The sequence below is a fragment of the Muntiacus reevesi genome, chromosome 1 (genome assembly GCF_963930625.1).
Source record: "Muntiacus reevesi chromosome 1, mMunRee1.1, whole genome shotgun sequence".
In the NCBI taxonomy this organism is placed as follows: Eukaryota; Metazoa; Chordata; class Mammalia; order Artiodactyla; family Cervidae; genus Muntiacus; species Muntiacus reevesi.
This window is the reverse complement of record NC_089249.1, coordinates 178000841-178028042: the sequence shown is the minus strand read 5'-3', so window position 1 is coordinate 178028042 and position 27202 is coordinate 178000841. Positions and strand designations below refer to the sequence as shown.

The following is a 27202-nucleotide window of genomic DNA, read 5'->3' as shown; positions in this document are numbered from 1 at the left end:
TTCCGCCCTGCGTGGCCTCGTCAGGAGAAGCCTGGTGGAGGTGGTTTAGGGACCTAAGGAAACCTCACAGCAGGGGAGGCCGGGGTGAAACCTGGGGAGAGCAGCCCCAGGACCAGGGTGGCTGGTCCACGCTGGCCTGTGGGCACGATGCCGTGTGGGCAGGGGCAGGACCTGGAGGGCCCACAGCTGCGATTCTGTCTCCAGTCTGCGGCCACCCTGGCCCTCCTCCCGCCGCCAGGCCCATTGCCCTGAGAATCAGACCCTGAGTATTTGTTCCCACAGGACACCTGTGGCCCCAGCTCAGGGCCCAAGCACAGCGCCGCCCCCCTCCCTGCTCGCGGGCGCTGGTGTGGGCTGACACGTGACCAGGAGCCAAGCCCGGGGCCCCTGAGGACCAGGGTGTGCGGCTCAGAGATGAGCAGGAGCAGCGGGGACAGCAGCTCTCACTGGCTGGGCCGTTTTACACTTGGCTCCGTGCTTCTCTGTGTTTTCTCAAATGTCTTCAACAAGCATGCATTGCTTTGCAGTCAGAGCGAGACACACTAAATGTGACTTTTAAGAGCTAGTGGAGGGGTCCTGTGTGTGTGAGCGTATGATTGGGGGGTCACAGGTTTACACATCACCCCTGTGATGTTCGTGCCCTCCAGGCTGGTATCAGGGCCAGGTGCCGAGGTTCAGGAGGCTCCCTCTGCTGAGGCTGAGCCCCTACTGGCACCACCCTGAGAGGGACCGTCCCTCCAGTTCCACTGTAGCCCCACCCTGCTCAGCTGTGTGAGGGCCGGACCTGGGTCAGGCTCCTGCCTTGGAGACCCGCAGGGCAGCAGGACAACTGTGGCTCCAAGAAAGGAAGGATGAGAAAGGTCAACGCTGCACATGTTTGTGGGAGAAATTCAGAGATGACATCTAACTGTAGGATCTGCCCTGGGAACAGATTCCCAATTTCACACGGCTCTCAGCGGGAGCCGGGGGTGGGGGAACGCTCGTGTGTACACACACGCACACATATACCAGCACACACACACACCGGTACAAATACACACACACACATGCACCCCAGCACACACACACATGAGCACACACACATGTACACACACATGTACACACACATGCACCCCAGCACACACACACACACCATCAAACACACACATACATACACATACACACCCCAGCACACACTCCCCCCCACACATACTTGCACACACACATGTGTGCCAGCACACACATCCACATACACACATGCACGCATCCCAGCACACCCACACGCACACACATACCGGCACACACACACATACACACTGACACACACACACCCTACACCCCCCCCACACACATGTGTACACACACCCACATACAGACACACACCCCGGCACACATGGGCATTTCCATGAACCTCTCCCTGGCACTCCGTAGGCTCAAATGCAGCGTGGGGAGGTGGGGGAAGCCCAGAGCCCAGCAGCACAGAGGTCATGGCCAAGGTCACGGGAGGGGTGTGGCCGCCTCGCCCTCCTTGGACGGAAGGAAGGTCGCTCCTGAGCCTCACTGGCGAAGGCCGGGAGGGGGCAGGACGCGGCCCCCACAGGGTCGCTGGACGGCAGAGGGGCCAGAAGGCTGGTCCCCGTGGTGGGAGCCCGGGAGGATGTGCTTCTTCAGGGTGGGCTTTCAGCGGGGACACGGGCAGCACCTGCCAGCTGTGGGTTCAGAGCCCAGTGGAAGGCCCGCTCCTGTTGTTTCCCCAGGCGGGAGGGCCGGAGGCCCCGCCCTGACAGGGCGGCGGGGCAGACCTTCTCAGCCGGTGGGGGGCGTCCAGGCTGGCCTTCGACCCCGGCTGGACCTGCGCCCCTCCTGCAGGGGCTGCGTGGGGAGCCCTCCCCCACTGCACTTCCCGCTCGGGGGGAGGCCGGGACGCTAGCAAGGGCTCACTTCCGGGCTAAGTTTTGGGTGCACCTGGGCGCCTCTGGGGGGCAGGGCGCAAAAGCGGTGCTCAGCAGAGGGGCCCAGGAAGGACTGCTTCTCCAGGGTCGGTGGGAGCGGCTGGCCCAGACGGGGTCTCCACCCACCTCCCAAGGCAGTCCTCTGCACTTTGTGAGATGCCGAGGCCTGGGCCGCCCGGGAGAGCTGGTGCGCCCGGTCTGGGTGGGGCCAGCGGCAGGCAGACCCCGCAAGGCTGTGCTTCCCAGGCACAGGCCTGCTGACCCTCCAGGGCCCTCGCCCTGGGCCGTGTGCAGTCCCTTTTGGGAGACTGGGAGTTAACAGGAGGCTCCACCACGCTGGGCATTACATTTCAAACACAGACACACACACACACACACACACACACACACACACTCCACAGGCGAGAAAGAGAAAAAAAAAATCTTTTTTCCAGGTGCTAAAAATATTATCAGGAAATACTTTTTAGCAATGTGCTGTTTCAGGTTCCCCTCCGCACTCAAGGGTGCCTTTGTCTTTGCCACAGAAAGTCCACATTTATCAAAACCAAAATCGTTTTATCAAGCAGGCCCGTGTTTTGCGACTGGGAAACCTGAGCCTCCCCAACAGGCCTGTGACATTTTAATTTAGGGCCTGAGTGTGTGTGCAATTTAGATGCGGAGCCCCGAGCCGGACTCAGGACACCCCAGGACCCCGTGCCAGCCAAGGTGGGGCGTGTTCCCCCACCGGAACCTGGCCAGGCAGACTGGTCCCTGCAGGGCGGGGGCAGGGGCCCCAGCAGGGCTGCTAGTGGCAGAAGCTGGCTGGCGGCATTCCCAACTCTCTCTCCTTCTCCCCAGAGTCATGGGGCTTCCACACAGGTGACACCGCAGGGAGACCCTTACCTGCTCCAGGAATGAGGTCAGGAGCTCACAGAGCCTGGAGGGCAGGCAGGGTCCCGCTCCTGGGGAGGCCCGCCGGGTGCGGTCACGACACTGACAGGCTGGCTGGGGCAGCTGGTGCAGGACACAGCTGGGGGCCTGGGTCCCGGGTGCACGGCCATCATGGGTGCAGTGACCATCAGACTTTCCCACAGAAGCTACGCGCTCACCACTGGCAATGTTTAAGAAAAGTTTACTTCCATTAGAAAAATCCTTTTACCTAAACATACAACTTTATGTTGAAAAGTAAGAATAGTGTCTCCTACAACTTTATGTTGAACAAGTAAAAATAGTGTCTCCTCCATTGGTTGAACTTTCACTGAAATATAACGAATCCTAGAGGGTCCCAGGCACAGAAGGTCTCCCGGGAGCAGCCAGGCAAGGCAGGTCCAGGAATCACCAGAACGTCGGTCCAACCCCAGGTGGCTCGCAGGTCAGTGCTGAGAGATCTCTCCGACCCCTCCTGCATCTGGGCTACGTTCCTCTGTCATCCGTGGGTGTCCACTGAGCACCTCCTCTGCACAGGGAGCTTTGGTCCCAGATGTGTGACACCGAGTGGCCAGGCCCGCAGAGAGGAGAGCATCGACGCCGACTCCAGTCTCTGGCTGCCCACTCCTTCCTCTCCACCCTCTGCCCTGGGGCCCCTTCTCCACGGGGAGTGGACTGCCGCGTCCCTGAGTGTCACACACTCTCTCATGGCCTTCTCCTCCTGTCTGTACGATGCTCTCCAGCGGTCGCCTGGGCGGCAGTGTCTCTGGGTTGCTCTTTGTTCTCTAACCGGCCGCTGCAGCGGGTGGCCCTCTGGGTGCGTCTACCACCACTAACGCCTCCTTTGCCCGGAGCATCGCTGCTAGTGGGTCACCACACTCTTCACTGCACTCCGGGAGTTGGTGATGAACAGTGAAGCCTGGCGTGCTGCAGTCCATGGGGTTGCAAAGAGTGGGACACGACTGAGTGACTGAACTAAACTGAACACTCTTCCCCTCTGAGCCTGGACCGAACTTCAGAATCCTTCTCAACACAGCCACCAATAATCGGACAGACCTGACAGGCGGAACGGAGCGTGTTTGGGACCTCTCTCTCTAGACACTGCTTTTGCACAGTTTACAACATACAGCCACCCCATGACTAAGTTCCATCCGAGAGGAGGCTCTGGCGGGACCGCCTGTGGTACAGGCTGGGTCTGTGTTGCAGCAGACAGATGGCTGGTGTCACACGCTTGGGCCACAGCTCACATGATGGGGGTTGGGGGCTCTGCCAGCTTCAGCCCTCTCACCCGCCAGGAGCCCGGACAGGGTGCGGCAGGCACCTGTGCTCGAGGAATGTCCTGGGCTGGCTGGCGCCCACAGATGTTGTCAACATGTCACTTACAAAACCAGAGGCTGTCTGGAGCGGAACTAGATCACCCTGACCCGTGTTCATGGGAAAAGAGAAAAATGCTAACAGGTGAACCGGCCCAGCCTAAGATGGCTGCCTCGGTCTCCGTGGCAACCAGGGCTGGATTCCCGCAGGAATTTTCCCAGCGTTTATGGGCTGGGAAATCGGGTGGTTCTCTAACAACTCTAACTTTTACACCCCAATGCCTCTCACGGCCAGTGAGTCACGGGGACCGGACTCTGAGTCACTTCCAGCCACCTGCCACCGTGACGGCCCCGCAGTTCCTGGAGTCGGAGTCGGGCCGCCTCTGGGCGCGGGGAGGTGGTGGCTGGGCCTTGCAGGACATTATGTTTTTGGCTCCAGTTGGTGGAAATGTTCTCCACGTGTTTCCCTGTGTTTACAGAGCTGAGGGCACGGAATGCAGCCCGCGGTGCGGAAGTTGGCCTGCTGGGGCCTGGCCCGGTCAGCACACCCGCCCGGTGCCAGGTCGGACGTGGGCCACAGGGAGGCCCTGTGCAGCTGGGGGGGGCACGTCATAGAGCAGAGCCCAGAGCTCAGTCCACGCCCGCCAGAGAGAGCCCGGGGTCCTGAGGGCCACGGGAGCTTGGCGGTCAAGGGTCAGGGGGCGCTGCTGACTCCAGGGCGCCCCTTGAGCTCAGGGCCCTCCTGAGCAGTGGTTCTGCTGCCTGCTGGTCGGGGCTGGAGCAGCCCGGCCACCTGGGCTTGGGAGCCGGCTTCACTTCTTGGCCTGAAAGGCTCGGCGGAGGCAGGCTCGCCGCCACCGCACGTCCCGGTCCAGCGGCTCCCTCCGGCCGGCCACCTGGGGACAGGCAGGAGCTCAGGAGGGCGGGCGGGCCCCGTGGCTGAGCACCGTGACCGGAAGGACTGGGAGGCCACGCTCCCCCACTCCCGGAGAGGGGTGTGCCTGCAGAGAGACTCCAGGCAGATGGGCAGACGTACCAGCAGCCCACAGGTGCTCGGTCCTACCTGTGATCAGGGCCACCACCACCGCGTCCTCGGGACTGAGGCGACTGCCCACCCCAGCGGCTGGGGAACCGAACCCACATGGCCTGGAGGGACACTGTCGGGGGCACAGGCTTTACTATGTGTCCGGGCCCCTCAGGTTCCTTGTCTGGGAAATTGGGGTTTTGACCAGGTGGCTCCCTGGTGTCTGAGAGCTTGGAGCCCGTGGAGCAGCCCCAGTCAGCATCTGTGTGCGCGTGCGTGTGCGTGCATGTGTATGTTTGTGTGCACATGCATGCACGCGTGTGCACACACATGTGTATGTGTGTCTCTGTGTGCATGAATGTGTGTGCATGTGCGCATGTGCGTGTGCGTGCATGTGGGGGGGCAGAGTTACACGCTCAAGGCTCTGTCCTGCTTTGTGTCCACCCTGTCCCCTGCACACACTGCTGACCTGTCCCCGACTCTGGAGCTGCCACGGTGCACTGTGCCAGGTGCGTCTGGACACTTCACACCCAGCGACCTCTGGCTCCGGGACTGTCCCCACCCCTCCTGACAGGGGACAACGGTGGCATGGAGACGGTGGTGACCTGCCTCCGCCCCTCAGTGAGTGTGGGGTGACGGGAGGACAGAGTGGGGGCCCCGGGGTGGCCTGGAGGACCTCAGGTTGAGGCTGGGCGGGCACAGGCCCCCCCTCCCTGTGCACCCCTGCCAGCCCACCTGCCCCTCCAGCACCTTTGCCTGCCGCTGGTGGGCCCTCTCTCGGGACGCTGGGGCCTGTGCAGGCGCTCAGTCTCCGCAGCCTGGGGTCACTGGTGCCAGATGGCCAGCTCCTGGAGCCGCTGGGTGTGCTCCAGCTCTGCCATCTGGACCTGGGGGAAACCCCAGGCGCCTCACTGCCTACCCCGGGCTGGGCTGCACAGAGGCCCAGGGCATCCAGGTGGCCCCGCTGCCCTCTGTGGGGGTCCAGGCCCTCGCCTGAACCGGCAGGTGGACTCGGGGTTTTGTACACACGTTTGACTTCTGGGCCTTGTCTGGGCTGGAATCCCGCCCACAGGCCTCCAAAGGGAGCCTTGCATCTGCTTTAATGGTGTCCTCCTCTCTACTTGGCTGGACTGTGGGTCTTACAGGCATCACGAGCTGAGGCTTGGCCCTCCCCTACTTGCCAATGCCCTGTCTGGTGACAGGGGGGCTGTCAGTGGGGAAAGGGCAGGCACCCCCAATACACACGGAGCAACCCCCAGACCTGCCTGCAGGCCTACCTGACCTGTGTCTCCCACAGTGCCCCCTCTTCTGGCCCATGCACTGGCTTACAGGACCTTGACTGTCCCTCCAACTCCCGCAGGGCCCATGGAACCCTGAGACTGAGGGGTCTCCCTGGCGGAGCCCCTTGCTGTCTGGGGCTTTGTCTCCGCACTGTTCTGTACTGGAGAGATCCAGCCTGTCTGTCCCATGTGTGAACTCACACACATGAGACAGACCCAGCTTCCGGGACCCACACCCACCTCGACACTCGGCCCCCGGGCCCACTGTGCCCATAGTCTGCCTGCCTGGGGACTGCCCTGGTTGGGCACAGCCCTTCCTGGCCCCACCCCCGCCACGCCCCACAGAGAGGCGTGCAAGGGCTGGGGTAGGTGCCCGGTTATGAAGGAATGCGTGGTCTTTGGGGGAAGGTTGAGGGGCTCCTTTTGCCCCCGTGGGGATGGTCCCTTTGGAGGAAGCAGCTGGAACCTAGGCCCCGAGCAGGACCCGCCTCCACTACTCCGGCTCTGGGCCGGGTGGGGCAGTGGTCAGGGGCCACCCGGCCGGTCCCTGCTTCTGAGCCCCCTCGACCCACCGCCCCCTGCCCTCGGACTGGACGGGCCTGGCCTCTGGGGGCCCTGGGACAAGGCAGGCGGGTCTGGAGGGCAGAGGGCCGGGGGCCGTGCTGCAGCAGCAAAGGGTCCTTTCTTCTTCAGGACTGAGGGAAGCCAAGAGTCCCCCTCCACTGCAAAAGGAAGTCCTGTTTCTTTAAAACTCCAGTTACACTCCTGGATGCGCATGTTAAAAAGAGGAGAGAAAAGTGAAATCCAAAATAAATAAACGGCTGCATCCGGGTTTCCCCTCCTGAGACACCAGTAAAGGGTTTATGGGCTTCGGGCCCCTCACAGCTGACCTCCTGGAACTCATTAGCTGCTCCTCCCCTCCCCCCGGGCTCCGGGGCTGCTGCCCGGAGCGGTGCCATCTGGGCCCCCCGGCCCCCCCAGGCCGCCCACCCTGAGCGGCCACGGAGCCCTCGACTTCCCCAGCTCAGCACCGGGTCCTGCTGATCGGGCCCGGCTGGCCATCCCTCTTCTGCGGGACGGCAAGCAGCCTTGTGTGGACAGGCCGGCTGCTGGCTTTCGGTGACCGTCCTGATCTGCTGGCTCCTGAGCCTCCATCCTGACCCCAATTCTGTCCCTAGGGTCCCCGCCTCCCACTGCCGCCCCACTGGCCCGTCCCTCCGGAACGCACTCCTGCCTCTGAGTTCACCTCAGCTGGACAGTGTGCCCCGGGTGGCCGGGGAAGGCCCAGAACATGTGTCCACGCACGCCTGGGGACACACGAGCGGGGCAGATGTCCTCCTGGAGGCTCTTGGCCCAGCAGCGCCCTGCCGGTGGGGCCTCTCTCTGTCCTCCCTTGGGGCTCGAAGGCCAGTCTGCTCCGGAGCCCACCCTCCTTGTCAGCAGGGGGGCACAGGCAGTCATCAGCCCCTGCGGGGGCCCCCGCTGCCCCTGCTTCTGCTCATGGACACCCTATCCTGCCCCGCTGTGGTGGCGGCTCTGCCTCTCCTCCCGCCCCGAGCCAGCCCCCCTCACTCCGTGTTCCTGTCCACATGGCCCCCACCCCATCTTTGTCCGTCCAAGTCTAAGAGCCCCGGGCACGGTCAGCTTCTCACTCATCCCAGTGGCCGCGACTACGTGCTGATACGGCCAAGCCTGGCCTCTGTGTGCCCAGGTCCTTCTGCCCTTGGCCCAGGATACCCAGACAAGCCCTCCACAGCGTGGAACCGGCCTGTGCAGGACCCCGCGGGGCAAGCGGCCCCTGACAAGCTCAGGAATGCACCGGGCCTGTGGGGGCCCCCACAAAGTCCAGGGGTTGAGCCATGTAACACTGGACCCTATGCCCTCCTCTGAGAGGCCCTGGCTGGACACCATCACCTGGACCTTCATGAGGGACAAACCCTCCCTTCTCTGCCCAGGGCCAGCGCAGCGACAGGGGGGCAGCGGCTGCACCCGGTCATCGGTGCCCACACTTCCGGGCACCTGGGCGGCAGGACACACCCCTCCAGGGGGCTCGGGTTCCAGGGGTGGGCGGCGTGCCAGGGCCACACAGCTGCAGGCAGCACCGGCGCTCCTGCGCGGGAACCACGTGGGATAGGGGGGTGATTGCCGTGACTGCGGAGCTTCCCCGCGGACGGCAAAGGTAGGGCTGGGGTCACACTCGGAGGGGCGGGGAGGCCCACGGGGGACCTGCCAGCCCCGGGCTGATGCTGAGCCTGGCGGCAGGCGGACAGACCCGGGGCAGGCGTAGTCCCCACTGGCAGGTTGAGAAGAGGAAGCCCATTCAAGCCCGCGCCTCCCCCGACCCAGCCCCTGCACTCCTCATCCCTGTCTCCCCACCCCCACCTCTCCAGAGACCCCCCCCCACCCTACTCCCCCCAATTTCCGGGGCCGCGCCGGCGCGCCGCGAGCTCCCCCTGCAGGCGGGCCGCCCGGGGCGCAGCGCGGCCGCCCCCCCGCAAGACGCGCCTCTCCGTGCCGCGCACCGCGCGCTCCCTGCCGCCGGGCCGAGCGCCGGGACTGAGCGCAGGCGGCGCGTGCACCAGGCGCTCCGGCCTGAGGCTGGGCCCCTGGCCCGGCTCATGATCCTCCCTGAAGCTGCATGTCCTCTTGTCCACCATCCGTCCTCGTCGGGGCGCCCGCAGTGGAGCAGCCAACCTCAGGCTCCTGACTCCCCGCGCGCCCCTCCCGCCTGGGTTTCCCCCGCTGTCTCCTGGGGGCTGGACGCCTGATGCCAGCCCCCAGCATCTCCCTGGATGTCCCATCACACCGAGGGAATAATTCCGAAGAAGGCAGGACCGTGCCCCCTGGGGGCCCTTCCCTGCCGCAGGGGCTCCCGAGTACCCTCAGGCTTCGGGCCCCTGCACTCCAGGCAGGCGAGCGGCTCCTCCAGAGCCCCCTGCTCGGGTGGGGAGAGTTCTAGAAGCAGGTCTTATTGGCCTGGTGTGGGCAAAGGCACTTCCCCACTGCGGTCAGAATGGCCTCGGAAGACGCGCCTGTCGTCCCTACCTCGCTCCCAGCCCTTGGACTAAAGACCCCAATAGTCCTCGGAAGCTCGCGCGGGCCTGCGGGGCTCGGCCCCATGCCCACCACGTGTGGCCCGTTTCCTCGGGGCTCGCCGCGTGCTCCCGGGACAGTGGGGCTTCCTCCTCAGCCCGAGCCTGGTGCTGCCCCTGCGTTCCTAGCCTGACAGCCCAGGGCCACGAGCCCCCGCCCCCCACCCGGCTTGGAGCCTCGGTGAGAGGTGATGGCGCCCTGTGTCCGGGGCTGGAGATGGCGCAGTGGGCCCGGGCCTCTGGGAACGCATGGTGTCCTATTGTGGGTGGCTGAGCGGGAAGGCCGAGGTGAGGGGCCGAGGGAGGCGAACTGGGCTCCCCGAGATTGTTCACAGGGAGTCCGCGGTGACTTGGGCTGGGAGGGGGTGGCAAATGGACTTTAGAGCAGAGAGAAAGAGGAGACACAGCGCCGGGAGGCTCAGCGAGCTGGCGCAGGTCGGGAGCAACAGGTGGGCCCCTTGTGCGGGATGCTCCAGAGCTCGGGAATCAGGCCCCAAAGGACTCTCTGGACGGGACCAGGTTGCTGGTGGTCTGTGTGTGTGAGGCTGCAGAGGCTGGGGCGCTGAAGGTCTGGGGACAGGAGTGGGGCAGCCCTTCCAGAAACCTGGCTGGGGGAGGGGAGACGGCCAGTGGCGACGGGAGGGGTGTGGGTTGTGGGGGCACAGAGTCACAGAGGGGACCTGAAGCGGGGACCCCTGTGACCCACCGGGCTCAGCCCTTGGGTTACAGGCTCTCAGGCAGCAGACTCGTGTTCACGCGGAGCCGGGTGACTAAGGGCTCTCACAGCCTCTCCCGGTCAGTTTTCACTGAACGCGGGAGGAGGACGGGCTCAGGGGAGGGCAGGGCCGTGACTGGGGTCCCCTCCCAGGCTGGGTGAGGAAGGGGCAGGTGGGGTGACCCTGCATGGATTTTTGGGGGTCTGACAATTTAGGACTTTAACTAAAGGAAGGGGTGCAATGCTTGTACCTAAAATTGAAGTTTTACCCTTCTTTGTAATTTTGGAAATGACAGTTTTCTGTTTGTATACATTTTCCAGTAGAAAAGCAGAATTTTCCCTCAAATATGACTTAACCACTTCACGGTCTTTTAAGGAGGCCCAGGCACTGCTGTGGAGCATTACACTCCTCTTGTGCTGACGCGGCGTGTAGGGTTCGGTAACTGGAGTGATTGCACTGCTCACGGCACTGGCGCCCCTCATGAACGTCACCCTGAGCCCCGCTGAGTCGGGCTCCTCCTTGGGTGGCTCTGGTTCTGAGCCCTGATCCCGAGACAGGTGGGGGGCTGGCTGATCCCCAGCCAGCGTCACCAGCCTGCGGTGCTCAGAGTGGGGTGTAGCTGCAGGCAGGCATGCCGCCCAGTCCTCCTGCCCAGGCTTGACCGCCCGCTCCAGCAGCTCCTGGGTTTGAGGAAGGGAGTGGGGCTCCGTGTGCACCCTTGGACCAGCTCCCAGCCTTGGTTTCCCTTCTGTGGATGGGGGTGATGCGACCTCATGGAGTTCCTGTCGGGACCAAGGGAAAGATGGGAGAAGTGTGGGGACCCCCTCATATGAGGGCTGCTGGAACATGGGGGTCATAGAGGTGGAAATGCCTCAGGCACCAGCACTGCAGACGGGGGTGACACTCGCCACCCGGCCTGTTGCACAAGAGCAGAGCCTGCTGCCACCCCCAGCCCGTCCCTCTGAGCTCTTGGACCCAGGTCCTCAACCTTCTCATCCACTGTTGACGTGGATTGATCTGTTCATCGATTGGCCAGTGCCCGGTGTGGGTGGGCATGGGCAGCAGGTACAGCCGCCTGGTCCTGCCCTCTGGGAGCCTGGAGGCAGTCCTGGGACAGAACCATCACTGGGAAGTGCTCATGTGTAAGGGGCCAGAGCCCTTCTCTTTACACGGTGGGCCTCAGCAGCCCCGACAGGAGCCCAGGTCTGCTCCGGGTTACTGGCAGTTGGAAGCTTCCGGACTCTGCCCTGCTTGCCTCTTTGTCCACCCTCACGCCAACCTCTGCTGCTTTGACCACACTACTGTTACAGTCAATTTTCTTATTCTCTTTCAAAATCCCTTGGAAAATCTCAAACATCTCTTCTCTGTAAACTGCTATCAACTTGTCCAGTTCCCCTCCAAATGTACCACAAACAAGTAGACAAAAGTGAACGAATAAACCAACAACCAAAATCAACCACCAAGAGAGCAGGCGCATAGGCAAAGAGCTATCTGGAAGCCGATCAAAAGCTCGGAACTGCCCAGAGCCAGCTCTCTCTCCAGTAAGATAAGGCACAGTGACAAGAAGAGACACAAGCTTTAATTATTGTTCCATTAATAAATAACCTCTGAATGAAAGAAGAAATAAAGATAGAAACTCCTAAAAAATTGGTTTAAAAAAAAGGGAGGGGGGAAGAATTCATATTGAAAACTATGATGAAGGAAAATGTGCTAATATTGAATACTTTTACTATTGAAAGAATAAGCCCGATCATAAATACATCACTTACATAATCAAAGAAATCAGAAATGTTACAACAACAAAGAGAGGATGTTATCAGGGATAAAAATGGAAACGAATGAACTAGACAAAAAGGAGAAAAGAGAAGTTAATTCTTTGAAAAGGCCAATAAAACAGATGAACTGCTGGCAAGTTAAAGAGAAACAAATAAAAATCTGTTAACATCAGGGACAGAAACAGATGTAACTATAGATATAAGTTAAATCTAACTACCAGTCCATCCTAAAGGAAATCAACTCTGAATATTCACTGGAAGGACTGAAGTTAAAGCTCCAATATTTTGGCCACTTGATGTGAAGAGCTGACTCATTTGAAAAGACCCTGATGCTGGGAAAGATTGAGGGCAGGAGGAGAAGGGGACGACAGAGGATGAGATGGTTGGATGGCATCACCGACTCAATGGACATGAGTTTGAGCAAACTCCAGCAGATGGTGATGGACAGAGAAGCCCGTCATGTTGCAGTCCATGGGTTCGCAAAGAGTCAGACACAACTTAGTGAATGAACAACAACAACAACACATGTAAATAAAATGGTTAAATATGAGAGTGATTCCCTGGTGGTGCACTAAAAAATATGAGATGAGTGACTTCCAAATGTCAAAAACTGACCCCAGAAGAGATGGAAAACTGGAACAGACCAACAGAGGAAAAGTTGGGAGAGGGAATTCAAATGGTTTATAAGATGACAGGAGCAGCAGAGAGCCTGCAGGTAAGTTCAACACAACCTTTCAAGAAAGCTTAACTCTGAGGCTGTTTAGACTTCCAGGTGATAGAAAAAGATGGAAAGCTCACCAATTCATTTTTTGAAAATAAAGTACATGTAACACATTAAAACACTCGGGTAAGTGTGGTACCCTAAAGGAACACAGACATTCTTGATCAAACATCAGGAATCCACTCCAGCCACAGCGCGGGCCAGCACCTCCGGCCCGAGGGGACGAACCGCTCCCCGCTTTGCTTCTAGAAGCTGGATGGAAGCCTGATTCAGGCCCTGGAGGCGAGCTCTCTGTGGAAGAGCGGAGGGTGTGGAGGGTGTGTGGCGAGCTGGTGGACGTGGCACGCCTGGGTGCCAGGAGGCTGCTGTGAGCCCTCTGAGCCATTGAGGCCATGACCTGGCTCTGGGCCGAGGACAGCCTCCGGCGGCCTCTTCCAGTGGGCGGGCGCCAGGCCCCCTGCCGCGCCTCCCGCTGGCTGCGCCACCAGCGGCCTACAGGCCCCCCGGGGCCTGTGTTCGCGCGTGTCCTAACCTTGGGGCTCGGGTCTGCGTTGTTGATCTATTGAATTCCCAGAGTAACTCTGGAAACGGCGGGGGGCGGGGGGCGGTTTGCTCTCAAACAAGAATCTTACTGTTTGCATAGCACAGCCTACCATTTAATTAGAAAAATATGTTTTTAATTAACTTTCTCTTGACAAACACATTGGCTTATGTGAAACGGGGGAAAAATCCAGTCCCTGAAAGTGAAAGATGTTGTGTAAAAGGCCGGCCTCACTCTAGCTCGTGCTGGCAGCCTGGCCACCTGGCCTGGACGTGGTGTGGGCAGCGGGGTGTGTGGCCGCGAGTCCTGAGTGCCCGGCCAGCGGGAAACACTGCAGCTCAGGTTCCCCGGGAGTGGGGCGTGCTGGGGGCCTCTGCTGACTTAGGGACGCCTGCAACCCCTCCCCGGCGCCCACCGCAATGGCCAACAGGTCACAGAAACTGGGAAACTTGCCTCAGAGCTGGAGACAGGGACTTTGAGGGTTCCCAAAAGATGGAGAGCAGATGGAGCCAACTGGCCTAAAAATAGGAGAATCGATAATTGCCAGGATTCTTAGAAAAATTGGACATAATATGGATAGATTTTAGCACACACGCTCTGCTAAACACTTGGCCAAGCAGAAAAATGAATGTGGGCAGAGAGATGTAAACAACATCCCGAAGATGTTGTCAGCACCCAAGTGGAACCCATGTGGGAACCCATGTGAGGACCCCATGTGGGGATACCATGTGGAGATCCATGTGGGAGCCCCTTGGAGGGACCTCAGAGGTCGGGCTGAAGGGGTGCAGAGGGTGGGAGTTGGCCTTCAGGAACCAAGGTCATAGGGGTTGAGTCACCAGGAAGGGCCCCCAGCTGTGCCTGGAGGTCAGGCCTCACTCTCCCTGTTCCTGGAACAGAAAAGTTCTGGGGGACTCGGCGATGCCTCTGGTGCTACTCCCCCACATCTCCTCATATCTCCCCACATCTCCACGTGTCTCCACATCTCCCCACATCTCCACACATCTCCTCATATCTCCACACATCTCCTCATATCTCCACATATCTCCACACATCTCCCCCACAATCCCCACATCTCCTCATATCTCCACATATCTCCACACATGTCCTCATATCTCCACACATCTCCACATATCTCCACATCTCCTCATAGCTCCACACATCTCCACATGTCTCCACATCTCCTCATATCTCCACACATCTCCCCCACAATCCCTACATCTCCTCATATCTCCACATATCTCCACACATGTCCTCATATCTCCACACATCTCCACATATCTCCACATCTCCTCATAGCTCCACACATCTCCACATGTCTCCACATCTCCTCATATCTCCACACATCTCCCCCACAATCCCTACATCTCCTCATATCTCCACATATCTCCACACATGTCCTCATATCTCCACACATCTCCACATATCTCCACATCTCCTCATAGCTCCACACATCTCCACATGTCTCCACATCTCCTCATATCTCCACACATCTCCCCCACAATCCCTACATCTCCTCATATCTCCACATATCTCCACACATGTCCTCATATCTCCACACATCTCCACATATCTCCACATCTCCTCATAGCTCCACACATCTCCACACATCTCCCCACATCTCCACACATCTCCACACATCTCCCCACAATCCCCACATCTCCTCATATCTCCACATATCTCCACACATGTCCTCATATCTCCACACATCTCCCCACATGTCCTCATATCTCCACATATCTCCACACATCTCCTCATATCTCCACACATCTCCCCACAATCCCCACATCTCCTCATATCTCCACACATCTCCCCACATCTCCTCATATCTCCACACATCCCACATCTCCACATATCTCCACACATCTCCCTACATCTCCCCCACATCTCCCCCGCATCTCCCCCGCATCTCCCACACATCTCCACACATCACACATCTCCCCCGCATCTCTACACATCTCCCACACGTCTCCCACACATCTCCTCATATCTCCACACATCTCCTCACATCTCCTCATATCTCCACACATCTCCCTACATCTCCCCCACATCTCCCCCGCATCTCCCCCGCATCTCCCACACATCTCCCCACATCTCCACACATCTCCCCACGACTCTCTACTCTCCCCACGGCCCCTATATCTCCACACGGCTCCCTACATCTCCCCATGGTTCCCCATACCTCCCCACAACTCCCATGGCTCCCTACATCTCCCCACATCTCTGCACATCTCCCCGTTGCTCCCCCACACCTCCCCATGGCTCTCCTACATCTCCCCATGGCCCCCACGGCTCCCCTTGGAATCTTGCTCTCTGCCTTTCCTTTGAGCCCGAAATGTCTGGGCAGAGACACGTGAAACCCCTGATGGGTTCTTCTTTACCCCAGCTTGGAAGAAGACCAGACCCCCTTCTTGAAAGAAGGAAAAAGAATTAGCAACTGAATTGCCGTCAACTATGGTTCAGTAGAGCAGCCAGTCCCCAGAGTCTGATCTGAGGGTCTTGAGTTGAAAAGTGAGAAATGCGAATTGTGTCAGAAAATGGTAACTGACTTTCTCAAGAAGGTGAGACCAGGGCTGGAGCCAGAGAGTGAACCATCCTCAGTGAAAACACGAGGGCTTGCCCAGGGCCGCGGGGAGGCAGGGAGAGCAGCCAGGGCGGCTGAGCTCTCTGAGACCCTGAGTCCCCAAGCATGGTGGGAGCCGTGACAGGAAGGTGAAGTTCAAGGTCAGCAAGGAGGGCGGGTCCCAGAGAGCAGGGCCGGCTGCAGTGAGGTTTCAGTGGGAACCGCCCGGAGTAGAGCAGGTTCTGTAAACCCAGGGGCACAGGTGTAGACCCTCTGCAGCTGGGAGGCCCAGGGTCCAGCCAAGGGGTCCCTGAGCTCAGGAGATGCATACATGCTCTTCACACTTAACACTGGACAGCAGGGGAAGTGCTTCAGTTACAGCACTGCCCTCCCCAAGAGGTGACCAGGGAGGGGAGGAGGTGTGATGCCAGCGTGTGGACGCTGGAGAAGAGGCGGGGGTGGGTTGGGGATCAGGGTGGGGGAAACACACACAAGTGATCCCCCAGTAAAAGGACAGAAAGGGGGCGTTACAGCAGTGAGTGTCCTGTCAGCGATGGAAGAAAAGCAGAGTGCATTCAGCACACAGCTTTAAATTCTTCAAGAGACGGGGATACCAGAACACCTGACCTGCCTCTTGAGAAACTTGTATGCAGGTCAAGAAGCAACAGTTACAACCAGACATGTTCCAAACAACAGACTGGTTCCAAATCGGGAAAGGAGTATATCAGGGCTGTATATTGTCACCCTGCTTGTTTAACTTATATGCAGAGTACATCATGCGAAATGCCTGGCTGGAGGAAGCACAAGCTGGAATCAAGATTGCTGGGAGAAATATCAATAACCTCAGATATGCAGATGACACCACCCTTATGGTAGAGAGCCAAGAAGAACTAAAGAGCCTCTTGATGAAAGTCAAAGAGGAGACTGAAAAAGATGACTTAAAACTCAATATTCAAAAAACGAAGATTGTGGTATCCAATCCCATCACTTCATGGCAAATAGATGGGGAAGGAATGGAAACAGTGAGAGACTTTATTTTGGGGGGCTCCAAAATCACTGCAGATGGTGACTGCAGCCATGAAGTTAAACGACACTTGCTCCTTGAAAGAAAAGCTATGACCAACCTAGACAGCATATTAAAAAGCAGAGACATTACTTTGCCAACAAAGGTCCGTCTAGTCAAAGCTATGGTTTTTCCAGGAGTCATGTATGGATGTGAGAATTGGACTATAAAGAAAGCTAAGCGCCAAAGAACTGATGCTTTTGAACTGTGATGTTGTAGAAGACTCTTGAGAGTCCCTTGGACTGCAAGGAGATCCAACCAGTCCATCCTGAAGGAGCTCAGTCCTGGGTGTTCATTGGAAGGACTGATGTTGAAGCTGAAACTCTAATACTTTTGGCCACCGGATGAGAAAAGCTGACTTATTGGAGAAGACCCTGATGCTGGGAAAAACTGAAGGCAGGAGGAGAAGGGGACGACAGAAGATGAGATGATTGGATGGCATCACTGAGTTGATGGACATGAGTCTGAGTAAACTCTGGGAGTCGGTGATGGACAGGGAGGCCTGGCGTGCTGCAGTCCATGGGGTCGCAAAGAGTCGGACACGACTGAGTGACTGAACTGAACTGAAGGGAGCCTGATGAAGTGATGGCCAAATACACACAGAGTCAAGTGCAGAGTCCAAGGTCGGGGTGGTGGGGTGGCACTGCCAGCCCCAAGCAGAGTAGAATTCAAGGCAGATAGTGTGGAACAGGGCACAGAGGCCTCCAGTTCACATTAGACAGAGCGTGTCACAGAAATCAGAAATTAAAGACCGTTAGGAGACACTACCTCCCAATAATTGTAGTGGGAAAATTCAACACATGATTCCCAGCTGTGATAAACTCAGGAGGTAGAATGTGGGTGGAGTATGTGAAAGGTACACTTGTGAGGTTAATTTAACAGAGACATTTTGAAAATTGTAACCTGCAAACAGGAAACTGCTTTTAAATGTGCATGGAACAGATATATGTGAACATACATGTGAAACAGAACACGACCTGGGCCCCTCCCCTGCTCTCTCAGCCCCTCCCCCAGTGCCTGGGCACCTTCCAAGCTCCCAGCCAGGACCTGGTCCCACAGTGGTAAACCTGACCACTGACCCCGCACACGCGGAGAGCGCCTAGGCTGGGCCGGTGTCACCCTTTCCTGCCCTGAAAGCACAGATCTGGGCGGCCGCGGTCTGTCCTGACCCTGCCCCTTGCTCACGGTGCCGTGGGGACCAAGTTGCTCTCTGCTTAGGACTCAGTCTCCCGTCTGTAAAGTAAGGGCTGGACCACCTCAAAGATGCTCTGCGTGGGTCAACCCTGAGGAGTTAGCTCCGCAGGGCCCAGTGTGCCTGGGGGCCGTCTGCTTCAGCCAGCTCAGCGGCCTCTGACCATGGGCAGCTGAAACCTCCCCTTCCTCAGCAGCCCTCTCGGCCTCCCCGTCCCCCCACTGCCCTGGGTGTGGGTGCTCCCCACCTGCAGCCCCACCCCTTGTGGCCCGCTGCACGTGCCGGGCGCCCCGCCTCAGCCTCGGGAGCGCCTCCTCCTGCAAGGCCCGCACGGCCTGTGTGCTGCTCAGCTTGCCCTCCGCCTGGCGCCGGCTCCCAGGTCCGGGGGGCACCTGCGCGGCCCAGGAGACCGAGGCCCTGTGGGTCTAGGTGGCTGCCACCCAGCTGGTAGAGAGGCCTCTGTCTGATCGTCCCCTGCTCTACTTGTCCTGCCCAGAAGCTCAGGGTCCCTAGGGGAGGTGACCCTTCCCCACCCAGCCTTCTCTCCTTCTGGCTTTGCCCCGGGGAGCCCCTCCTTCGGACGCTGTGCCAGGCCCTGGCCTGCCTCCTGAGCGGACCCAGTGTGGGGAGGGTACAGAAATGAGGCGGGGCCAGCAGGGCAGGGGGCCTGTCTCTGAGGGGGTGACGCAGGGCAGGGACCTAGCGGGTGAAGGGCCACGTGACCACAGGATCTGGGCGCCATGGCGGGGAGGCCCTGGAGGTCTCTGCACTAGATTCTCTTGCGATGTGGAAGTATGGCTGAGAAAGACTGCCGGCTGCCAAGTGCTGGATGCCCTCAGCGGTGTGTGCTCTGGGGGCTGGCCCCGGGGCCCAAGCCTGGCGCTTCCCAGGACGACCCTCGCCATGGTACCTGGGGCAGGGCGGAGGCAGGAGCCCCCCTTCTCCACCAGCCAGCGCCCTCTGCAGCTGCCCCATGCAGCTCTGGGCCCAGGTGCGCTCACTCTTGGCCTCCCCCGCCCGGCACTCGGGAACACCAGACGTCCTGTGGATGACCAAGGTCGGGGGCAGCCCGTGGGTGGGCAGGCAGTCCAGTGCCTGGCTGGCGGCTGGCTGTGGGGCAGCTCACGGCTGCTTGGGGGCAGGGCTCACGGGGGTCCCCAGAGCAGCAGGGCTTGGTCCCTGGAGTGCAGGTCACTGGAGCACTGTGTGGTGACCTGGCTAGCCCCTGGGATGGGTCCTCAGAGGATAGGCATTGCTGCTGGCCGAGCACAGAGGCAGCCGGACAAGGGGGAAGCTGGGCTTCCAGTGGCTCCAGTGTTTAGTGGTGTTTCTCCCACCAGGTCCCGCCAGGGTCTCAGTAGAGCCAGGGTGGACAGACAGAAGGCCCGCGGCCCGAGTGAGCGGCGCCTTCCCGTCCCCCTCGGCCCCCGGGGTGCGTGCTCCCTGCTCCCCTTACCCTTTCCGCTGGGCATCACTCCGCTTCTGCATGAAGTCCCTCAGGGCGTCCCTCATGGAGGCCCGGGTCCCCCTCTGCCCTGCGGTCTCCAGGGCTGGGCGAGGGCCTCCGGAGCGGCGAGTGGAACCGGCCCTCTGAGCCTGAGGACAGAGGCGACTGCTGGGTCGCGATGGGCCGCGGTAGGGGCATGGTGGGCCGCGGTGGGCCGCGCTGGGGCCGCGCTGGGGGCGCGGCGGGGCGCGGTGGGGACACCGACCGCGGCTGAGTGTGGTGAAGGGGCGGTGGGGGCACAGTGGGCCAAGCTGGGGGCGTAGCGGAGGCGCCGGCGGGGGCGTAGCACAGGCGCCCCGCCCCCTCACGCTGCTGGCCTCACTCATGGGGAGTGGGACAGAGCCCTGGGGGGCTGGGGCGCCCTGGGTGGGTGACGGGGCGGGTGCGGAAGGCACTGACCTCTTGTGGGAGGGCTGGGCGGCTCAGGAGAGGACAGTCGGCCCCGCTGGCCCTCCGCCTCCCGCCTGGCGCCCTCGGCCTGGGCCAGCTCCTGCTCGAGGCCATGGGTCCGGCGGCAGGCCCCGTCTGGGCCAGCCTGAAGGCTGTCGGCCGCGCCGTGGGCCTGCTGCAGCTTGCGGGTGACACTGCGCAGCTCTGCCCGGAGGGCCCGCTCGGACCCCCGGCTCTCGCAGAGCTGCCACTCCAGCTGCTTCTCCCGGGTCTCAGCCCGGGCCTCCACCTCCGCCAGCGTCCGCCGCAGCCTCCGGACCTGTGGGAGGGGCGTGGGGGCTCCAGACCTGCGAGACTGCCGAGGCGTCTCAGCCTCACGCCCTCCTTTCGGTGTCACAGCAGGGGGACCCTGGACTTGCCTCCCAACACATTTCTGGCAGCGGGGACCCCTGAGCCCGGGTGGGGGCAGCACCCCAGGACCATGCGCAGGTCCCGGCAGGCAGCAGAGAGCCTGGCTGGCAGCCACACGACCCTGGCCAGACAGGGCGACGGCCAAAGGCTGCCCGCTCCTGGGCCTGCGTGGGGCCAGCCCCAGGCCCGTCTGCGGAAGCTCACCGGCTGTGGTGCTGAGTCCAGGGCCCCCACCATGGGCTTGCAAAGTGGTAAACAGGGGACGAGCGGAAGGCCGTCCCGTCAGTGCATGCGGGCCAGTGGCCAGGCCACCCCTCCTCCCGCTCACTTCACTCCTGCCCCCCAAGCCCCCTGCCCCCGACCAGGACCTGTCCCCACGGACCCCCCGCTGGGCCACCGTCCTCCCCCTCCTCTCGGTGGTGCAGCCCCGGGGCGTACGGGCCCTCCCTGACCAGCCGGCCTCTGCAGCATCCACCCTGTCCCTCCTGATTCGGATACCCTGTCGCCTGCCGCAGACCCTGCCCGTAGCCTGACCTGTGCCCCAGCCCCCAGGGTGCCCCTCCGCAGTTGGGTGAGGGGCCTCTGAATACTCGTGAGCAAATGGGGCATAAACGCAGCCGCCCCCACCCATCGGGAGGTGTCCAGGCCGGCGAGGAGGCAGCCAGGCCCCCATCACGGTCCCGCTCTGGCCAGATGGAAGCCCTAGGTGCTGGGCACCCACCTCCCCCTGCGAGTCCTCACGGGCGGCCTCCGCCTCGGCCACCAGCCTCTGCAGCGCCACGGCCTCCTGCCAGCTCGGCTCCTGGGCGCCCCGCGTCTGCAGCCGCATCAGCTCCCAGCTCTTTCTCTGGTTCTCTGCCTCCAGCGTCGTCACCTGGACACGGAGGGGCAACGGTGACGGGGCCGCCTGGGCCCCTGTGCCAGGAGGGGCTGGGGTGGTCAGCGGGCCGTGCTGAGCCCCGCCAATGCTCACGTGTTCTGTGGAGAGGCCCCCCTCTCGGGCAGCAGACGGAACGCGGGGAGGCTGAGTCATGGCCCGCTCAGGGCTGCGGTCTGTTCTGCGCCCCTGGGAGAATAGGCCCTAGGAGCTGACCCCTTCAGGCACTCCCCAGCTTCTGCTGGCACCTCCTGTCTTGGGGCCGGGATCCTGAGGAGCCCAGAGCTGTGAATGATGCCTGGAGCACAGGCCACGTGAGCAAGGAGTGTGCCCGTGCCTGATCCTACAGCGGGCTTTTTACCAACCGCCGTGTCTGTAGAAGGCTGAAAGAAGTGTGTGTGCATGCTAGGCAGGCCTCCCACATGAGGGGGGCTCTAGGACCCCCATGGGGTGAGCTTGAGACCAAGGCAGTTGTGTCAGTGGTTGCAGCCTCAGGAGCCAAGGCCAGTGGACAAAGCGGTGCCCGTCTGTTCACCCTGAGCTTGGAGGCGGCGTGATAGGAGGAGCCCAGGCCACTGGGGGTGTGGGCACCGCCCGGCTGAACCCCCACAGCCAGCATCAGACACCGGGTGCCAGAGAAGGCGAGTCGGGGGAGCCCACCGTCTGTCCCCCGCCCCGTGCGGCCGGGTCTCCTCGGTGTGGTCCTTGCGGAGCAGAGCTGTGCTGACCCCTGGCTGCATTCATGGCTCTCAGGCTCCATGGGCGTCAGGGCGATTGCTTTAAGCCAGGGAGTTTGGGGCTTGCCCTTGTGTCTCACTGGCAGGCCCAACCTGGGCCCCGTGGGTCTGAGCAGGGCACTTTGGCTGCGACTTCCAGCCTGGGGACAGTGCCCTGGGGGCTTGGGGGTGGGGATGGGGGTGCTCCTGGGGGCGGGGCCCGGGGTGGCACCCTCACCTGTCTGCGTAGCTCCTGGAGCTGCCGCTGGGTGTCCACAGCCGCCCGATCTGCCTCCCGCAGGCCAGTCCGCAGCTCGCCTGCCTGCTTCTGGGCTGCTGCCCAGGCCTTCTCCAGGACCAGGACCTTCTGCTCCCTCTCCTCCATGGAGCGCTTGAAGCTGAGCGGAGGGGCGAGCGTGGGCTCAGCCTGGGAAGTGCAGGGGTTCTGGCACCCCAGGGGACTGGCCTGGCAACCAGCAGGCTGCCATCTCCCCGCCTGCAAGCCTAGGCTCCTAAAGGCCAGCCACTGCAGGCACGCTCTGTCTGGGTGGGACTCTGCCATGGCCGGGCCACTCGCCACGGCCAAGGTTGGGTCTCAGCCCCCTCTCCCCAGGTCTCAGCCCCCCTCTCCCCAGGTCTCAGCCCCCTCTCCCCAGGTCTCAGCCCCCTCCCCAGATCTCAGCCCCCACCCCCCCCAGGTCTCAGCCCCCTCTCCCCAGGTCTCACTCCCCCTCCCCAGGTCTCAGCACACCCCCTCTCCCCAGGTCTCACCCCCCCTTCCCAGGTCTCAGCACCCCCCCTCTCCCCAGGTCTCAGCCCCCCTCTCCCCAGGTCTCAGCCCCCTCTCCCCAGGTCTCAGCCCCCTCCCCAGATCTCAGCGCCCCCCCCCCCCAGGTCTCAGCCTCCCCCCTCTCCCCAGGTCTCAACCCCCTCCCCAAATCTCAGCCCCCCCCACCCAGGTCTCAGCCCCCCTCTCCCCAGGTCTCAGCCCCCTCTCCCCAGGTCTCAGCCCCCTGTCCCCAGGTCTCAGCCCCCTCCCCAGGTCTCAGCCCCCTCTCCCCAGGTCTCAGCCCCCTGTCCCCAGGTCTCAGCCCCCTCTCCCCAGGTCTCAGCCCCACCCCCCCAGGTCTCAGCCCCCCCCTCTCCCCAGGTCTCAGCCCCCGCTCCCCAGGTCTCAGCCCCCCGTCCCCAGGTCTCAGCCCCCTCTCCCCAGGTCTCAGCCCCCTCTCCCCAGGTCTCAGCCCCACCCCCCCAGGTCTCAGCCCCCCCCTCTCCCCAGGTCTCAGCCCCCTCTCCCCAAGTCTCAGCCCCCCCTCTCCCCAAGTCTCAGCCCTCTCCTCAGGTCTCAGCCCCCCTCTCCCCAGGTCTCAGCCCCCCTCCCCAGGTCTCAGCCCCCCCTCCCCAGGTCTCAGCCCCCTCTCCCCAGGTCTCAGCCCCCTCTCCCCAGGTCTCAGCCTCCTCCCCAGGTCTCAGCCCCCCCTCCCCAGATCTCACCCTCTCTCCCCAGGTCTTTCCCCCTCTCCCCAGGTCTCACCCCCTCTCCCCAGGTCTCAGCCCCCCCTCCCCAGGTCTCAGCCCCCTCTCCCCAGGTCTCAGCCCCCCCTCCCCAGGTCTCAGCCCCCCTCCCCAGGTCTCACCCTCTCTCCCCAGGTCTCACCCCCTCTCCCCAGGTCTCACCCCCTCTCCCCAGGTCTCAGCCCCCCCCTCCCCAGGTCTCAACCCCCTCTCCCCAGGTCTCAGCCCCCCTCCTCAGGTCTCAGCCCGTCTCCCCAGGCCTCAGAACCCCCCCAGCCCCTCCCAGTCCCCGTGGCCCCTCTGAGACTCCCCGTGAAAGCCCGCCGACCATCCTGCCCCTTGGGGCCCTCCTTAACTCCGTAGCCCTGGGCTGTCTCCTTCGGGCCGCTCAGGGCCTATCTCGTCTATTGGACAGAACTTCTCGAGGGTGAGGACAGGCCCGGGGCGTCCCAGCCTCCCCATCCCAGGCCTGCACTATGGACTGTCTGGGTGGGCAGCTGGCACCCCGGGCCTGCCTGGTGGGCGCTCTGCACCATCGTCGGGCCCCGCCCAGTAGGACGCCCTCTGTCCCACCCGCCCTGCCCCCGGGGCCTAACCCGACCAGGCTGGTGGGAGCTGCTCCTGGGGGCCACCCTACCTGGCCTTCTCCCGCTCGGCCCGGCGGACGGCTGCCCGCAGCTCGGTGTTGGAATCCCGCAGCGCGTCCTTCTCGCGGGCTGCGTCAGCCAGTGCCCAGCGGGCGTCCTGGGCCTCCCTTTGCCACCCCTCCCGGGCCTCCTCACTGCCCTGCAGCTCCCGGCGCAGCGCAGCCAGCCCCTCGCGGGCCTCGTCCAGTTGCACCCGCAGAGTCTCAGCCTGCGGGGGAGTGGGTGGCTGAAGGGGTGGCGGAGGGCCACGGGCCAGGCTCCGGCCGCAGCAGTGTCCTTGGCCTCGGGTCCTCCAGCCTTGAAGGAGAAGCAGGAGGCCTGGCCCAGCGAGGCTGCAGGGCGGCTCCTGGGGCCCATCCATGACCCTGGCAGAGAACACCCTGACCCTTTCTGACCCTGGAGTGACACTGGGCTCCCTCTCCGCACGCCTGGGACGTGGTCACTGGTCAGCAGGGCCTGTGAGGGACATAGCTCTGCCCACCGGCTACACTGTCCCCACCTGCTGTCCTTCAGTGAGGATGTGGGGCCCTGGCCTGCCTGCCCCGGTGCGGACAGACACCTCATGCCCTGGGCTCCGGAATGCTGCCCCTTGCCTGCAGCCTCAGCTCCCACTTGGTGAAGGGGGGGTGGAGGGACGGGACCGTGGGGAGACGGGACCATAGAAGGACGGGGTGCAGGGAGGGCTGTCTCAGGCAGGCTCCCTGACGATCCTCCGGCTGCGGCAGAGCCACCAGGGCCAGGCTGTTGCTGTCACAGGAGCAGGTGTCGGGGCCTGCCCTGGCATGGAGGGCCTCAACCCCAGGGAAGACTGTGGAGCAAGTGGGGACCTCAGGCTGCTCTGGGCCTCTGTGCGCTGAGCCAGGCGGGGAGAAGGGGCAGGTGTGCCCTTGTCCCCTGCCAGACCTGTGCTGGCCCCGGAGGAGGGCCCCCGCCATGCTGGGTCTGGTGTCTGTTGTCACCCCGTAACTGGGGCCTCCTCACCCACAGCTTCCAGGCAGGGCCTGGGGAGTCAGTGGTTTTGGGAGTCTGAGAGCTCAGCTGAACCATGGGTGGGTGTCAGTGGCCCTAACTGCCCTGGGACACAGGTTGCCTGCAGAACCCTGGGCTCAGCCCCTGCTGGGGGCCGCTGGAGGGGAGTGCAGACCCCGGGAAGGGGCAGACCGTCCTGGATGCAGGGACTGTGGGGTGGGGGCTCGCCGAGGCTCGGTCGGGACCTCGGGTCTCCCCTCTGACCAGGGAACCCTGGAGAAGGCGTGTCCCCCAGCCCCTGTAGGAAGAGACGGAGGAGGCCTCTAGGGGAACCACATGAACTGAGTGGCGTCAGGCGCTGGCTTGCCAGAAGCGAGCCCCATTCTGTGGCTGCTGCAGTGGGGCACTCTCTGGGCCTCTGGCCGTGACTCCCGCATCCGCCCATGGTTCTTGTTGTTCTGTTTTTGGGAAGGGCCGCTCTCCGCTCCCCTCCCACCCCCCACATGTGGGAGCCACAACCGTGAGCAGCGTTTTCCGCCGAGCTCAGCAGAAATCCACCCTGAAGGTCAAGGACCAGCGAGAGGGCCTATCCATCATAAAAAGCTGTTTTCATTTCCCAGGGCTGAGGAGATGAAAACAAGCAAAACAAACGCGGGGGACCCCCCTCCCCCCGCCTCGTGAGAACAACCATCCCTTTTACAGGAATTTTACAGCCAAATCGCTTAATGTGATTATAATAATTATTTCTTTACTAGAAATTGTATAAACAGCCTCTTTTGAAATCTCCTGCAGGGAGGTGACCCGAGGGCTCCGCATGGAGTCGGGAAAGCAGGGGAGGGGTTGTGCGGGCCCCGGGCCTGCGTGTGAGTACACGTGCATGTATGCACGTAGCATGTGCAAGCATGTGGTGTGTGCATCCACACACGTCTATGTGCAGACACGCGTGCTCATGTTTACCCACATGTGTGCTCATGTTCACCCACATGCGTGATGCATGTGCACGTAAGTGTGCATGGAGTCATGTGCACTGCTTGCTGCACATGTGTGGTGTCCACATGTGTTTGCATATGTGAGTGCATGTGTGTGTGCTGTCACTGCTCCTCTGCATGGGAGCGTGGTCTTTACATGCATGGAGGTGTGTGCACTGCATATGAGCTGTGCGATAGATGCATGGACACACACACAAGCATGCACATATGCACGCGCACACATATGCACACACACACACATGTACACATGCACACACGTGTGGACCTCAGGCAGGGCTGCCAGAGGTCTGGATGTCCCTCCAGTTTAAAGGCTGTGAAATGTTATGGTTTCCATGGTGACTCTGGGCCAGCCTGGCGCCTGGGAGGGCTCCCCAGGCTCCCTCTCTCTGCCATTGTTCCCCTTGCTCCCCTTACCCGCTTCAGCCTCCCCATCACCCCAGCCCCTTCCTGGGGCCCCTCTCCTTTCTGGGGGTGGCGATCGGGGAACCCAAACTTCCCACGAGTATGTGCTCTCCCCCTTTACCCCCAGCACGATGTGCCCAGCCTCCCTGGCTCCTCCCCCTGCTGCCCCCCATATTAAAGCCTCACTCTGCTTCCCCGTGTGGTCGCTGACCAGGCCTGACTTCGAAATCTGTTGAAAAGAGACCTTTCTCTTTGGGGCCAAAGTAAACAGGCTGTCATGTTAAATCATGCTCTCTTCCTCTGGCGGCCCCACTCGGGGTGCTGGGGGTGGGCCCAGCCCCTCTCTGTGCTCGCTGCGCCCCTGCCAGCCTTGGCACCCGGCCCGGGAGTGCACAAGGTCGCAGGCCCCATGGCCCCTCCCCGCCCCGTGCCCTCCTGCCCTCCCCCCTCCAGGCGTCCCCAGGCCTGTCAGAGCCCCTTCGTCAACACCTCCCAGCTCTGCCTGCTGAGCCCGCTCACCCGCCCGCTCGCCTGCCTGGGGCCTCTCCTGGCCGGGCCCCCCCAGGACACCTCACCCGGCTCCTGGAGCCCGGAGCTGGCCTCAGGGCCCTGGCGGGCCTGTACACGGCTGCCCCCAAGCACACCTCTAACCTTGACCCCGGGGC

The 27202-nt window shown here is 61.9% G+C and overlaps 1 protein-coding gene across 1 annotated transcript in view; it reads right to left on the bottom strand.

The window, feature by feature from the left end:
* Nucleotides 1-9964: 9964 nt before the first annotated feature.
* The window catches only part of CROCC2 (ciliary rootlet coiled-coil, rootletin family member 2), a 53429-nt gene continuing 36191 nt past the window's right edge, over nt 9965-27202 (bottom strand). Inside the window, 12 exon segments of the mRNA XM_065914098.1 lie at nt 9965-10150; nt 10667-10942; nt 12987-13049; nt 13156-13250; nt 18362-18486; nt 19049-19156; nt 19571-19642; nt 19644-19872; nt 20021-20330; nt 21144-21296; nt 22254-22413; nt 24168-24385. Of these exon segments, the coding sequence (XP_065770170.1) occupies nt 9965-10150; nt 10667-10942; nt 12987-13049; nt 13156-13250; nt 18362-18486; nt 19049-19156; nt 19571-19642; nt 19644-19872; nt 20021-20330; nt 21144-21296; nt 22254-22413; nt 24168-24385 (1995 nt within the window).